Source organism: Anopheles coluzzii, chromosome 3 (assembly GCF_943734685.1).
Source record: "Anopheles coluzzii chromosome 3, AcolN3, whole genome shotgun sequence".
NCBI classification, from domain to species: Eukaryota; Metazoa; Arthropoda; class Insecta; order Diptera; family Culicidae; genus Anopheles; species Anopheles coluzzii.
The window spans coordinates 37,753,205-37,768,227 of record NC_064671.1 but is presented as its reverse complement, the minus strand read 5'-3'; the positions used below and the strand labels follow the sequence as shown (position 1 = coordinate 37,768,227).

Sequence of the window (15,023 nt, the reverse complement as noted above, 5' to 3'; positions counted from 1 at the left end):
CTACAATATGTTATAGATCTATGCGATGTCACCTGAACCCTATCATCCTCGGTTGAAAAGAAATTCTCTTGTAAACCTAAGCAACTACATCAGCTGCACTTTGGGTGCGCCTTTGTTATCCTCAATAACAAAAAAAGTCCCCACACTTGATGTCTAAAGCATCAAAAGCAATATGGCGCTACCATCCTTCGTGACGTACCTACATCTCCGCGCCTTTTGACGCATCCACTTTGAGCGAAACACTCCAACCAGCCAACCCATTCAACCCGCCGGGGCATCTTGGACGAACAAATCTCCCGAGAAGTGTTATGTCGAAAGGCCACTAAAAGATGGATCCTACAAAAGAAAGCCAGACAGCATGGAGGTTTTCCACCTCGATTGTTTCACCTGTACAAAGTGTTTTTGTTTCACTTGGCGTGGGACAAAAAGGGGAACATTTTTTCGCTAGACAAAGGATGACATCTCGTAGACAAAAAGCTACAAACCGAAGGTGATCATGTTATCTGTGCGCTTGACGCAATCTTGCTTAGCATTCGTGGTTTTCCTTTTTGTTTTTCAAACATTCTTCTTTTTAATATTGAACATTGTTCTTCATTGTCATAAAAAATCAATTGTTCTTGGAGAGCGCTTGCAAATTTCTCGATATCTCCGGGGTTGGATGTTCAAGAGAAATGGAAAATATTCTTCTGTAAGAACATCAGAAGCAAAAACAGCTTGAATGATTGAGAAACTGTTTTCCTTGAAATTGAATGATTGAGTATTGTACTGAAAAGTTCATATTTACTGAGTAATATCAACTTTTCATTTTTGTTCTTTTTGAGAAACATTTGTAAAATATTGGTCCACTTAAATTGGTCGTGATAACTAACTAGATGGATTTTCTAAACTAGTTCATACAACAATGATTAAAATAATATTATATTATTGCTGCTAATAGGCTAATATCTAGGCTAATAGACTTCAAGAGTGAAGCTATGTTTTTTCTGTCCACTATCGCAGTTTTGAATTCTTTTAAGTACTTTTTGTTCAATGACTTGAGAGTAAGAGCTTTAAGAGAGTAGAAGCCATACCTGATTGGGCAATGCTGTATCCTCAAATTTAATCATTTCCGGGTATTTCTTGCTCAAATAGGCTTTGTGTTAACGAATCCCCCATCAAGACTGTCACTCAGTAGTGATGGGTTAAAGATTATGCTACCTAAGTGTTATGCCAGGCAATTTTACCCAATGACTATAACCAAGGCAATTGTAGTTCAGCCTACGTTCAGCTAGTAACCTACTAAAACGAAGCACTACGACCCAGCCGTTTCGTCTAAATAAGAAACAGTTTTCTACAAATAATATAACTGTCCAAGATTGGCGATAATCATAAACGAAACGGGTTTCAATTTCAACCATTGCTCTTTGATGGGACTGATCAAACCCTTTGCAAACGGGTATCACTACTCCAAAACAATTGTAGCAAATGATAAAAATAATTAAATGAAGGGTTGAAAAGCTTTCTTCTCAAAAAAAATGTTTTATAAAAAAAGAGTGCTTCAAAATAATAGTCTAACCTGTTAAGTTTCCCTGTATGCTTTTATAAACATCTAATAATACAAAAATAGTTAATTGAAAGCTATTAATAAAGCTAGTAATTTTAACTTATTTTTCGAAACTGGAATTAAGACTTTTGTGAAGTTAAAAAAAACGTTTGATCATCACGAATAATACCTAAGGGTGATAAGTGTAAAGATGTCTTTCAATAACAATCCAATTCAATCCAATTATGCTGATCTTTATTGGCATGAAAAGTAATTTTCTTAGTAATTTTCATTTCATTATCAATTTGATATTTAAATTGAAATTGTAGAATAAACAACTTTGAAATCTCATTGGAACGTCTATAGATTTGTTGAGAATTTGTTATGGTTCATATTCATATTGGCCGAAGCCGTTCCTACTGAATAAAAAATATTGACTCATACAAATTAATCCTTAGTTGTTAATATTAAAGTTGTTTGAAAATGTATGGCGAGAATTCAATAACCATGTTTTGGAGTGTTTGGTATGGTATCTGAATAGCTACATAATATTGTATAAATAACCTATAGAAAACTTGATTACAACTTGAAGACCTTTACTTTTTTTAAGCATTTATTTTATTTTACTGCAGAAATTAGTGATTGATGCGATTTTGCATTCACTCGAAATGACGAACTGAGTTGAGTGCCAATTAAACAAGAACATAAAAAATGCAAAAATAAATTCAGGATGACAAAACAACTTAATAGTAAATTTCTTGTGCTGTGGTTCAGATGAGAATCCCATTTTTCGATTCAAAAGTGTAGTAGTTTTTCTTGTTTCAAACTATGTATTTAATATACGAGCTAAAATAATATTGTACATCGATATTATTTAAAAAATCTTTAAAATCCCTTAAATCCCACTCAAGTTATATAACCCTCTCGAATCCATAACTTTCTAGGCCATCACTATCTCATACGCGAAATGTCAATAAATCAACTTACTAAGCCACTGGATAGAATCTGTGAGTTCAATCTAATGACAACAAGATCTAATAATCTATCCGAACAAAGCTAATCGATCGTCAAACACACTCACCCACCAAACAAACCGGTCCCGATGGCTTGTAAGTTGTGTGTTTTGATTGTCTCACGATAAAGAGCGTCCTTATGGAGTGCCGAACGATTCATAGCCATTTAAACCTCGCTTAGCAAACACTAGACCCTTCCCATTCGGGGTGCTTCAGCTTCTTTATCACTTTTGGTCACATCCGAAAGATGGTACACTGGTGGACATAAAAATAGGAACTTTTTTCTGTGACCGAAAGACATAGTTCTTGTCAGAAATATTTGGTAGCCCTGAAAAGGACTGTTTAAGTGGTTGTTGGGAGGAGGTGTTGCGGTGTTCCACAGAGCGAAAACACATTCTAACGATCAATGTGGTGACCGTTAATTGCTATCACTTCCTGACAGCGTTTGGCCATATCGCCGATGAGCTTACGGCATTCGCTTCTGGGTATGCGTTTCCACATAACCTTGCAGCGTGTCCATAGATCATCGGCTGAACGTGCAGGCTGGTTCTTTAGCTGATGCTTGCGAGTTGACCACAGATTTTCAATCGGGTTGAGGTCAGGACTCAACGCAGGCCACGGTAGAACTTGTACATCCTTTATTCCACATCCAAAATTTTTTTCCTATTTTTATGTCAACCAGTGTACCACCAACCAACCAGCAGCCCTACAAGAGATAACAGCCACAAGAAAGAACAAAAAAGGCTTGCCGCTTGCTGGTTTCCCAATTTTCTGAGCAATCTCTCCTTTGCCGAATAGATAATTCCAGCAGCTTGTCCAATTTCGACGTACCGAAAAGGCGAACGAAAAAGGCGACAAATTGGAAATGCATTCTGCCCTGCCGAAACGCCTTGGCTAAATCCGTTCGTACCGGTCGGTAGCGGGTCCGAAGACAAGCGTTCTCAACACCGTGAATGGGCCCATCATTGACGATGTCAAACGGTTCGTGCTCAAACACTGGAGGGTGCCTGATCGAACGAATCGAGTCGAGATCTTTAGCCCATTCAATCTAATAGCGAAAGACAAACAAACATGCAGCCGAGTTCGAGGCTCGAGATTGAGGGAACGGCTCACACAGCTTACCAGGCTGGATTTGCATCGATCAGTCGGGAGGAGAAGTGTTAAGCATGCAGCAATGCCTTGACGTGAAATTGAATTTTTCGCCCAAATCCTCTCGGAAGCGGCCGCAGCTTAAGAAGGTATCGGAAATGATGATAAAATAGGCCATGAATGATCTGAATCTTTTTCCGAAATGGACATTGAATAGACCACAGGGTTAGACATCAAAGGATAGTTTGAAGATGATTAACACAAGGGCAACCAAAATTGATTCCTTCCTGTGGTAATCTAAATCGAGTTAGAATAGCACTATATTCAACCATAGTTAGGCCATATCAAAAAGCTTATGAACATAGTTCAAATTGGATTCCAACACAAATTGTTAAATTCTTTGTGGCAAATTACGATTACTTGTATCAAACACGTCTGCAGTTTCTTGCATGTTAATTCCATTTAAAATGCTGAAATGTTGAATGAAAAAGTATACACATTTATGACTTCTTTTTTTCAGTTAAAACACCCTACGACGCGATAAACAATTAAACGCATAATAGTCCTCCCTGCAGAGGTTCACAAACACGTCCCAGCGCCACCCAAGTGAGGGCCAGCGCGTCCCGTCGTTTGGCAATTGCTGCAGGGGAACAGTCTTTTGAGCAAAAACACATTTAAAAAATAAATCCTTTCATCGGTTACTCCACGCTGCCTGCACCCGCAAGGTTTGTGCAGACAATGAAAATCACCATGTAGAGTCATTAATGTGCAACATTGCACGAGATTTCGGTTTTGCTTTTTGTTGGTTTTTTCGCTTCGCCTTCGGACACTTTGACCCAAACCCCCTTCACTCTCTCTCTCTCTCTCTCCCTGTCTGTCGACTCTGGACGATACACGCATTCATGCGCGCTGTCGTGCCACTGTCGATTTGGCATAAATACTTTGTGCTCGAGCATTATTTATGGGACGAATGTTTTGGATTAAATTTGTGTTAATTTATTAATACCTCGAGCAGAAAAAAAGCTCACTCATGCAGTGACAAAAATTGACTTTCGCTCTAGGGCAAACAACGGAACCCATGCGGAGTGACCTCACCCCGCCGGCGATACCCCCTGTGAGTATATGTGTGGTGGTGGGTGAGAAGGGGGGCAGGAATGATGTGCCCACGCTAAAGATTGAAACTCGAGAATAGCAATTTGGAGTGAGGGGGGAGAGGAAGAACAAATTCCAAAGTTGACAACAACAACAGAAAAAAAAACTCGTAACATCAGCTTTATCCGTTCCACCGGCCTCAGCCAGTACAACGCAGGAAAATCCGTATTCGTGGGATATAAAATGAAATCCAAAATCGCACATGACTGACAAGCGATAAAAACGATGCAGCAGAACGAGTACAGGCACAGCAACACAATAAAGCACCGTGTGCAGTGCGAGAATGGTATGCCGATAAAGAAGAGAAAAAAAAGACTCATTCATAAACTTTATAAATCACACAAACCGAACGCCGCAACAACGTAAAAAAAAAACACAGAATAACCACGCCGATTCCCGGTATCATGCGGTGGAGAGAAAAAAAAATCAGCACAAAGTGTGTAAATACGACAGATTATTGAACAGCATCATTTACACAGCGTGCTGTGGGTTGCGCTGACCATGGGAGGCTGGATTGATGTGTGAATGCTGCTGCTGCTGCTGCTGCTGCCCACGAAATTCGTCGACTAAAATCGGATATAAATAATGATAGCAACGACAAACAAGGGAGGGGAAAACACAACACCACTCAACGCCCCCACGGACACACATCAAACCCGGCGCAACACTTCATCAAAAGACACGAACAAGTGATTATGGAGCGGCACTAATTTACGATGGGGCCAGGAGGGATGGAACCAGGACCAGGACGGTGTAAGGATGCACTGGTGGAATGATTTATGCGGACAAGTTTAACCGAACCATAGTGACAGTCCGAAAATTACCATCGGAATGTGCAGGCAAGAGTAATTTTTACTATCTTCCCAATCATTCCCCAGTCATTTTCCAATCTGGTCCATTTTTTACTGAGAGCGTCAAATGTTTCGGTAGGCGACGAATAATCCAATTTATCAATGCTAGGGGATAATTGTACACCTAATTACTGATTACTGTGAAACGCTCTGATTGTATTCATGTTTCCGCGCATATTTCAGTTGCAAATATGTTAAAGTTTTCGAATATGTTATTGCTACAAATGATACTTACTATATAAACATTCTCAAACCATTCAAGTAGGATTTTATTTTTAAATATGCTTATTAAAGTTCTAAACAAACCATGTTTTAAATTTAATAGCTGGCTTTCAGTCTCTGGCTGAAAACGGGCTGTTTGTTTTGAGCTCTGAGCACTAAGCTTCCTCAACTTTTTCTACTCTAAGCTCCCTCACAAGATCCTGTTCTAGATGATCTTGTACACGCTACAAACTTTACACCAAAATCAACGCATGTTGTTTTTAATTTTTTTTGAATACGACTTGTTTTATTCAAAGACTTCGAGCTTATTGGCCCCACTCGTCTAGTCAAATCAAAATTTAAACGCATTTTCCTAAATAATAAGTTTTCTCCTTTTTATAATATTAAAAAAATATATATAAGCCATTGCCTGCTTTCAATAAACTTTTCTCGGGAATTCTACGGGAAGCTTTATACTATAATTTGTATTTGGAATTATTGTTTGGTGTGCCTGTAAAGTGGATTAAACTTCTTAATAAAAGTACAACGGTGGCTAGGGACATGAAATATAATAGAAGTATGCCCTACCCATGTGTTGCTTAGAAATGGACCAGGTGAAGCAGGAACTACAGATGCAGATGAAGAAGTGCAGCTTTGGACCGGGCATCCTGAATAATAGTTTACAACGCACCCTTAAGCGCAACGAGCTCACCTGTATGTAGGCAATAATAAAAAAAGAAGAAGATAACACCATCTTTTTCTTCTTTGGCACAGCAACCGATGTCGGTCAAGGTCTGCCCTGTACCATACACCACACATTTGTGGGCTTGGCTTTCAGTGACTTATTTATTAACCGTAGCAGGATAGTCAGTCCTATGTATGGAGGCACGGTCCATTCGGGGCTTGAAACCATGATGGACATATTGTTACGTCGTGAAAGCTATGTGTGTTGCGCTAGTCAGACCAGTATTGAATTAAATTACACTAAGTGTAGTCTCGATTCTCGAGTACGGATAGATACAACTGAATCAGTGCTGAGACGTATTACTTGGCCAATGGGTAGCGGGTCCTTAACGTGAAGAGATGGCGCACTGTCATGCTAGATGCTTACTGCTGGCACTATCTACATCTAGAACACAGGCAAACAGTATCCCAATGAACGAGTTTTTTTAACATATTATATTGAATGGATAGGTCTGGTGGTACAGTCGTCAACTTGTACGACTTAAAAACGTGCCCGTCTTGGGTTTAAGTCCCGAATGGACCGTGACCCCATACTTAGGACTGATTATACTGCTATTGTAATAAATAAATCACTGAAAGCCAAGTCCACTAGTGGTACAGGCAGGCCTTGACCGACAACTGTTGTTGCACCAAAGAAGAATCACTCTCCCAGCAAACGTTAACATCAATTTAATAATTAATTATTTTCGTCTAGCCTTTTATTAAACAAAAAAATCCAGCAAAGAATTATATTTTTGAATATTTTATAACATAACTTGCACCTCTCACGTCTAACAATCATCTGAACTCCACGGCACTCAATGAAAGATCAAATTCAGGCCGCCTCCGTGCCGTGGTCTAGTTATATTTCATTTTGCACCTCGCGATAAACCATTTATCTCAGCTACAGCTAATGCTGTGTGGCTGTACCGTCCCATCAGACTTTCCGGGCCGTTTCTGTGGAACTGTATCCTGCAGGATGCCACCGCGTCAGCTCATCTGCGCGGCAGCCAGACTCAAATGTACACCATCTGCTGGGCTAGGCAAACATTAGGCATGAATATGAATAAGCGCTTGGAATTTCCATAAGCAAAAGCATCTCGTGCATCTATCGGTGGTTGCGGTGACTGCTTCTGACGGTCTCGCAGAACCGCTGTTGCTCTTCAACTAGCTCTAGCAATCATCATCACCATCATCATCATCATCACCATAAACATTGCCCTCGTTGAGCCATGTAAATAAAAATGGCACAATGCGCTGCTCCGTCCCTTCCAGCCCACCAGAATGTACCCGGTTGTAGCGTGCAAAAGATGCGGACTGTACGTAATGTCTACCCAGTCTAACCGTACACTGCGACAGAACAATTCTGATTTCATCAGAATTCTAAGTACATTTGGAATGAATTAAATAAAAAAAGATAAATTGACACCTAAGCACACACATACGTCACGGGCACGGAAATCAGCAGAATAAACAAAACCCTACACAATGAAAGCGCGCTGGAGCCTCATCGTTAACCGGCCTTGATAAAGATTGTCATAAGATGCATGAATATTTAACACTTATATATCGCGGGAAAAAAATGAGTCATGAGCATCCATGAGCCTGGTTCTGAGATAGCGTATTAATAAATCTCCGTTTTCTCATTTTCATGCATCAAGGACACGCTTATCTGCGTCTACAGCGTGAAGGAAAACGTATCAAATTGGATAATTTATAACAGTGCTAGCATTTTAAATGACAATGCCCATTCATGACCTTGAGGAAGGCACTCAGTTTTGTGGTATATGTTAAGGTACAATAAAACGCAGAAAAATCTAAACACAAAATATAATTATTGAAACGGAGTTTAGTCAAAGACGATATACTATAAATAAATATCGTAAATTAAAATAACGATGCAAAAATGGATTGAAATACATTCATATACATATTTAAGCCGGTCTCGTGGTACAGTCGTCAACTCGTACGACTTAACAACATGCCCGTCATGGGTTCAAGCCCCAAATAGACCGTGCCGCCATACGTAGGATTGACTATCCTGCTATGGGGGGGAATCAATTAGTCACTGAAAGCCAAGCCCACAAGTGGTATAGACAGGCCTTGACCGACAACGGTTGTTAAGCCAAAAGAAGAAGAAAAAGACATATCTAAGCATTAATCTGATTATTAAAAAATGAAACAAAAAAAAATGTAAATGCCAGATCGTATCACTTAAGCTATGATGTAAAATGTTAACCGATGTTGTTGATGATTGTTGCCATCATTAGAAACTAACAAACACAATAAATAAAATAAATAGGTACCAGAAAGTTTCATTTCAGTTAACATAAATTCAGTACTGTTACTACCCAAAATGCTCTTTCAAAGTATATTAAGCGCATGTAAATATGAGGGAAGTAGCAGCAGTGATTGAAAAGGTTCAAATTTTGAGATAAGAAAAAACTGATTAACGGGAAACAAATATATTTAATATGTTCAATGGGGTTGTCCAAAATTGTCAAATGGTATTACATTTAAATTTGTGTGCAATTTCTATATTCTAACGAATTAATTTTGGCAAAAAAAAGCAATGTTAACTGCTCGCTCAGGTGTGGGATAGCGAATAGATGCCTTGTGATTGGAATCTCGGTATCATTTCCCCATATAAAACAAAGAAGACAGGTTGGGCTACAACAACTACAGGGGTATTACGCTGTTGAATATCGCCTATAAAATATTCTCCCTGATCCTTCAGGATCGTCTTGTCTCGCACCATGTGTCGTATCTTGGAGAAGATTGCTGAATACAGACACAACACATAGCATCTCTTCATTGACTTCAAAGCCGCATATGATAGCATAGCCAGGGTAAAACTGTACGACGCTATGAGCTCTTTTGAAATCCCGTCCAAACTGATTAGCCAAGTTAAAATGACTATGACCAACGTCACTTGCCAGGTGAATGTGGAAGTAAATTTCTCAAGGCCTTTTGCTACCAGAAAGGTCTGCCCCAGGGGGCGGGCTTGCCTGTCTCCAATTCAACTTCGCGCTAGAGAGGGCCATCCGTGACTCGATGGTCGATATTTCGGGAACCATCATCTACAAGTCAACCCAGATCCTGGCGTACGCTGATATATCGATAGGATCAAGCAGGCAACAGAGAACCTCGGACTACAGAAAAATGAGGCAAACTCTAAACTGATGGTAGCAATATCAGCGACCCTACCCATAATAAATCCAAATTTACGTAGGCGTGACGTTCAGATGGGTTAACGAACTTTTGAAGTAATCCCTGAATTCACCAATCTTGGGTCAAAGGTCAGCAACGACAATGGCATGGAAGATGAGTTGTGCGCAAGAATGCTGGCTGCCAATCGGTCATTCTACAGCCTGAGAAATCAGTTCCTGTCGCGAAGGACGAAGCTAGGACTATATAGCACCTATATAGTACCGGTACTCTTATATGACTCTGAGATATGGACACTGTCCAAACCCTCTTAGCCGAAACCCTTTTAGCCGCGTTCGAGAGGAAGATCCTCAGAAGGATACTTGGACCCGTATGTGTGGAAGGACAATGTTACAATCGTTATAACGACGAGCCATACGAGATGTACGGCAACCTCTTCTAAAAAGTCTAAGTAAAATCTTTTTAGATCGTCCACAACGACAGAGGAGACGTGGTAGGTCCAAATTGAGGTGGCAAGATGGCGTGGAGGCGTCCGCCATTAAGGGATAACGGATTGGCAGACGAAGGCGCGAGACCGTAACCGGTTTCGGTTACTCCTGAGGCAAACCAAGCGGTTGTAACACCGGAAAAGTAAGTAAGCAATGCTCACAGTTCGTGGTACGTAAAAAGCAGAAAATAATGAAAACAAAGCCAATGTGCCAAACAGAGAAACCTCTTCAAGCCTTCTTAGCACAATTAATTGCATAAAATGTAAATAATGCAACATAGTTTTAGAAGTATACAGTAAACTAGCAGGTATTTCGATGAATAGCTAAACTTGTTACCATCATTATAAAATATAATTTAGTACTGTGCTTCCATGAATGAACTACTCAAGGCTAACAAGGATTTGTAACATGGAAAAGATAAAGTTTTTTTACTATTTTGTCTACTTTAACACAACAATTCGTTCCATACACCGTACTTAACACTCGTTTGTTTATCATCCCACCGGATACACAATTGCACCTGTCAACTTGCCAGTGCCAGTTGCACCTTCTTTTTTTTCGTACAAGTAACTCACATTCCTCACCCAAAATGGCACTGGAATACTGAATATAAAACTTCAAACACGTTTGCATAATACAATCAGCAATTTTCGAACCCTAGCTCCCGTTTACACATCTGCATCCCGCTTCCCTAAGCGCCATGCCTGGAAAGCCAACGAGCTGCCCCATCGCCAAACGATCGCTCACCAGAGCTAGCCGGGATCGCTCATTTTCCAAAAGGGAACCGGGGAACGAGCAAAAGCAAAACCTGCCACAAATTAGCATAACAAGTCACATCCGTCCAAACCATCGCGGCGACAGCCGCAAACCAATCTTCCCGCCGTTCCCGGTCCAGGTCCGCGGCTGGGGTGCTCTCCGTACCGCGCGTGGTGGGAAAAGTTTCTACGTTACGTGTCGATCGACAGATGAAGAAGCTTTCTTCAAGAAATATCCACCAAACGGGGAATGATTCACGCAACCAATCAAAATGTTAATCCTACACATCTTTTACACCGCGTGCAATGAGCATTGAGGGTGAACGGGATTTTTCTTACTGTGTGGACCAAATGGGAGGTTTTTTGTGTCACCGGGAGGTGTTTGGGTGGTATTAGGGAGTTGACCTGATGCATACAAATCGAGTGAACTGTACCAGTTTGCACTGATGGCGTTGAATCTGTTAATGGATTTCATAAATGGTGAGGACACAGCGTATGGGGCGTTCCTCAGCAGGGTGCATGTTAATAAGTGGTTCGAGTTTTACCCAACGGTTAACGGTTTACTTTCGACAGAAGTATGTCAAGCGTTTTAAACTTGAAAAAAATCACAAATTGATTAGGTAATATTTTTGTTTATCGCGTATTAAATTGAATTTCAAATTTTCGAACCATAATTTTAATATTCAATTTTAGATTACAGCCATACAGAGGCAGACCTGTGACTAAGCTAACGCTCTAACATTCTAACTGGCATTCCCAAAAAATGACCTTCCCTAAAACTCAAAAATATAAAACCACCAAATTTCAAAAAACCAAAAGGGTTTGTCTTCTCCATAAAAGAGACAGGAAAGGTGTACAAGTACAAATTAAGGATAATGTGTCAAAAAATTTTAAAGAAAAATTTAATACAGGGAAAGACGACGTCCATTCATACAATTCATACTGTACTGCTTCGAATTACGGACACTTAAGACATTTTAGGCATTTAATATTTTTTAATAATTCAGTTTTAATCGGTCAAACATCTGTATTACTCACTTTGCTAAAGCAAACCTTCTACATTTGAGCAAAACACAAAGATTGTCAATAATTTTACTCGAGACATTGCTAAATATCATAAAACTGCAACGATATTTTGATTCATATTCCGGACAGTTTCGAGCTCATCTTTCAAATTACGTACGATTTGATTCATATTCCGGTCAACCTCAAAATTCCTTTAATAATAAATAATTTAAAAAGTAGCATGTCCGGGGACTGGGTATGAAGATATTCAATAAAAACATGCCGAATGCCCGAAATTTGAAGTTGTCGGTAATTTCAATCATAACGGTATAACCATTTACGCTGATAATTAAATAAAAATATAAGTACAAATACGAATCTGAAAAGATAAGGGGACCCTTAGTTAGTGCACAACAAACTTCAATTGACAATAATTAAAGCAAATTATCGGACAAATCAGTTATGATATAGAAATAAGAAAGAAAATGAACAAATCTATTGAGAAAAGAAAAAGAACACTTTTTAATAACTAAACTGATTAATTGTTATAATATGTGAATATGAGAATAAATTTCAACTATAAAAATACACACTAAAGGAACAACAAATAACACATGGGCAAAAATATAGCCATCGGAAGAAGTGCTAAAGATCTTAAATCGTTAGCTTTCTATATACTTTTGGTCTGCTTATGGTGGAGCTCGTCGTTGTAACATGGCGCAATCAACAATCTCTAGGATGTTTCGTCCTTGTCTGTAACTTCCCAGCGATATGGAACTGCATCATCATGGCGAAATGAAAGTCGCAGTTTTTCACTTCACTAAAAGAAAAAACACATTACTCATCAAACTTTCTTGGTGGGGCATAAGTCCGGCATCTTCATAACATGCCCCAGCCATCGTATCCTGGCGATATTCTTGCGTTACTCAATTCGTACATTCTCGAAAACTTTTCGATCTCAACAGATGCGGAGGATCATTGTAGGTACGATTCACTTAAATTGTGTATATGAACTACAGTGTTGATGTGATTGTTCAAAGTTATGATCGTTCGAAGATAAAAAGAATTCCTCTACCACCTCAAAGATATCGTCGTCAACTGTCAACTGACCGATGACTATCCGACAAGTACATGTTGCATTTTGACAATAGGACTCGCCGGCCTCGTCTGAAGAGATAAAAAAAGATATCCGCCACCAGTCTGTGGCTGCTAGCTTCGTCTGATGGCGAAGGTACATATATTGCTGCTGCCACTGCTGTTGCCGTTGCATTCTTCTGTCACTAGCGACAGTTATTACACCTGTTTTCATCTACGTTCGAATCTCGTGCCATTTGCATCGAATCGCAAGCCGCCTGCTTTGAATCGCATGCCACTACGATCGAATGCGTGCAACCATGGTTGAATCGCGTTCCACTATGGTTGAATCATATGCCACTACGATCGAATCGTGTGCCGCTACCATTGGATTCCTGAAAGCAAGAGCATAGTAAACTGTTTGTTTACGTTTGAAAGCTATTTCTTTTTTCGCCGACTGCATTTCATTTTTAAAATACCAATAAAAGGGATTTATTCTCTGATTATAGGTAAACCCCACGAATATTGGTTGAAACCAAGGATTTTACATACCATCAACAACGAACACCGAATATTAGTTGAACTTAAGGATTTTACCATCAACAAGGGACCACGATATTCGTCGATAACAAGGATTTTACGTGTAATCAGTGAATAACTGCCTTTTATTAGTACTATTTTACTAACGAAATGCCGTCGGCGAAGAAAGATATAGCTTGCAAACGTAAACAAACTGTTTACTATGCTCTTGCTTTCAGAAATCCAATGGTTGCGGCACACAATTCGATCGTAGTGGCATATGATTCGACCATAGTGGAACGCGATTCAACCGTACTGGCCCGCGATTCAACCATGGGTGCACGTATTCGATCGTACACCAGCAGCACCGAAGCTGTCAAAACACAGATTTGTGAGCCTTTCTGTCTGAAACAGTGTCGAAATCCAACAAAATCATACACTTTTCAGAGCTTTGTGCAAAGTCCGATAGGTGACGCTACTGAGAAACTTGGCAGCAAGGGAAGAGGGAGAATATGTTTGGAAGAGAAGAAGGAAAAAATCAAAACATTTTTCGTAGCGTCTTTTGCATGTTTGTGGTTCGCAGCTTCGTGGCGTCTTTCGCAGCATTTTAGCAACCTTGTACGCATTTGTGTTGATATTTAAGTTAGTTTTCTTTATGAAAATGGACTCAAATGAGAAAAAACTCTCGGTTATAAACAAATTGTGTGGCAAAAATCGCCATTTGCAGGCTCTGCGTAAGTCTGGCGTTTTATACCGAAGAGCCGCAAAACTGTTAAAGCAGTATAAAGAATCGGTGGAAGATATTGTGAATGTGGTATCGCCATCAGAACTACAAGGTAAGTATTCTAATGTAACAGCTATTAAGTTTACAGTTCTATAATTAGCATTTCTTGTTGGCTTTGTAGCAGCGTCGACTTCACCGGAGCTGTTCGATGGCGAGAATACCGATATGGCATCATCAGTTGATCCCGAACTCATGCTTTTTCAAGAAACTCAGGATTTGGAACTGAACCTAAGTGAATCGGAAGATGAAGCATCGATGGACGACGATCAGGACATAGCATCTGAGGACGATGAAAACGATCCTGACTACACCAAAATGACAAGCGAAGAGGGCTTACGGTATTGGGCGCTAGCTCGATCAGAATCGCACGCATCTTTAAAAAGTTTGTTAAAATATCTTCGAGCCAACACAGATCTCCGTGTGCCTAAAGATCCAAGGACATTGCTGCGGACACGACGAAATCCTGCTATCCTTTCGTCCATAGGAAATGGCAAATTTTGGTATAATGGAATACGCCACTGCTTGACAAGTGAAATGCGGTAAGTAAATCTACATTGCTTATGAATACGAATATATGCATTTGTTTAGAAGGCTCCCGAAAAGCTGATGTGAGAATACTAAGTAATAATTTAAATAACCTTCTCTTTTAAAAGAAAACATACTGCAGTGCCATAGACGC

The 15,023-nt window shown here is 39.8% G+C and overlaps 1 protein-coding gene across 1 annotated transcript; it reads left to right on the top strand.

The window, feature by feature from the left end:
* Positions 1-13,922: 13,922 nt before the first annotated feature.
* On the top strand, positions 13,923-15,019 carry LOC125907218 (uncharacterized). The gene is made up of 3 exons (XM_049608275.1): positions 13,923-14,396; positions 14,466-14,883; positions 14,998-15,019. Exons 1-3 carry the CDS (start codon positions 14,216-14,218, stop codon positions 15,017-15,019), a joined length of 621 nt encoding a protein of 206 aa, XP_049464232.1. The 5' UTR covers positions 13,923-14,215.
* The last annotated feature ends 4 nt before the right edge of the window (positions 15,020-15,023 follow it).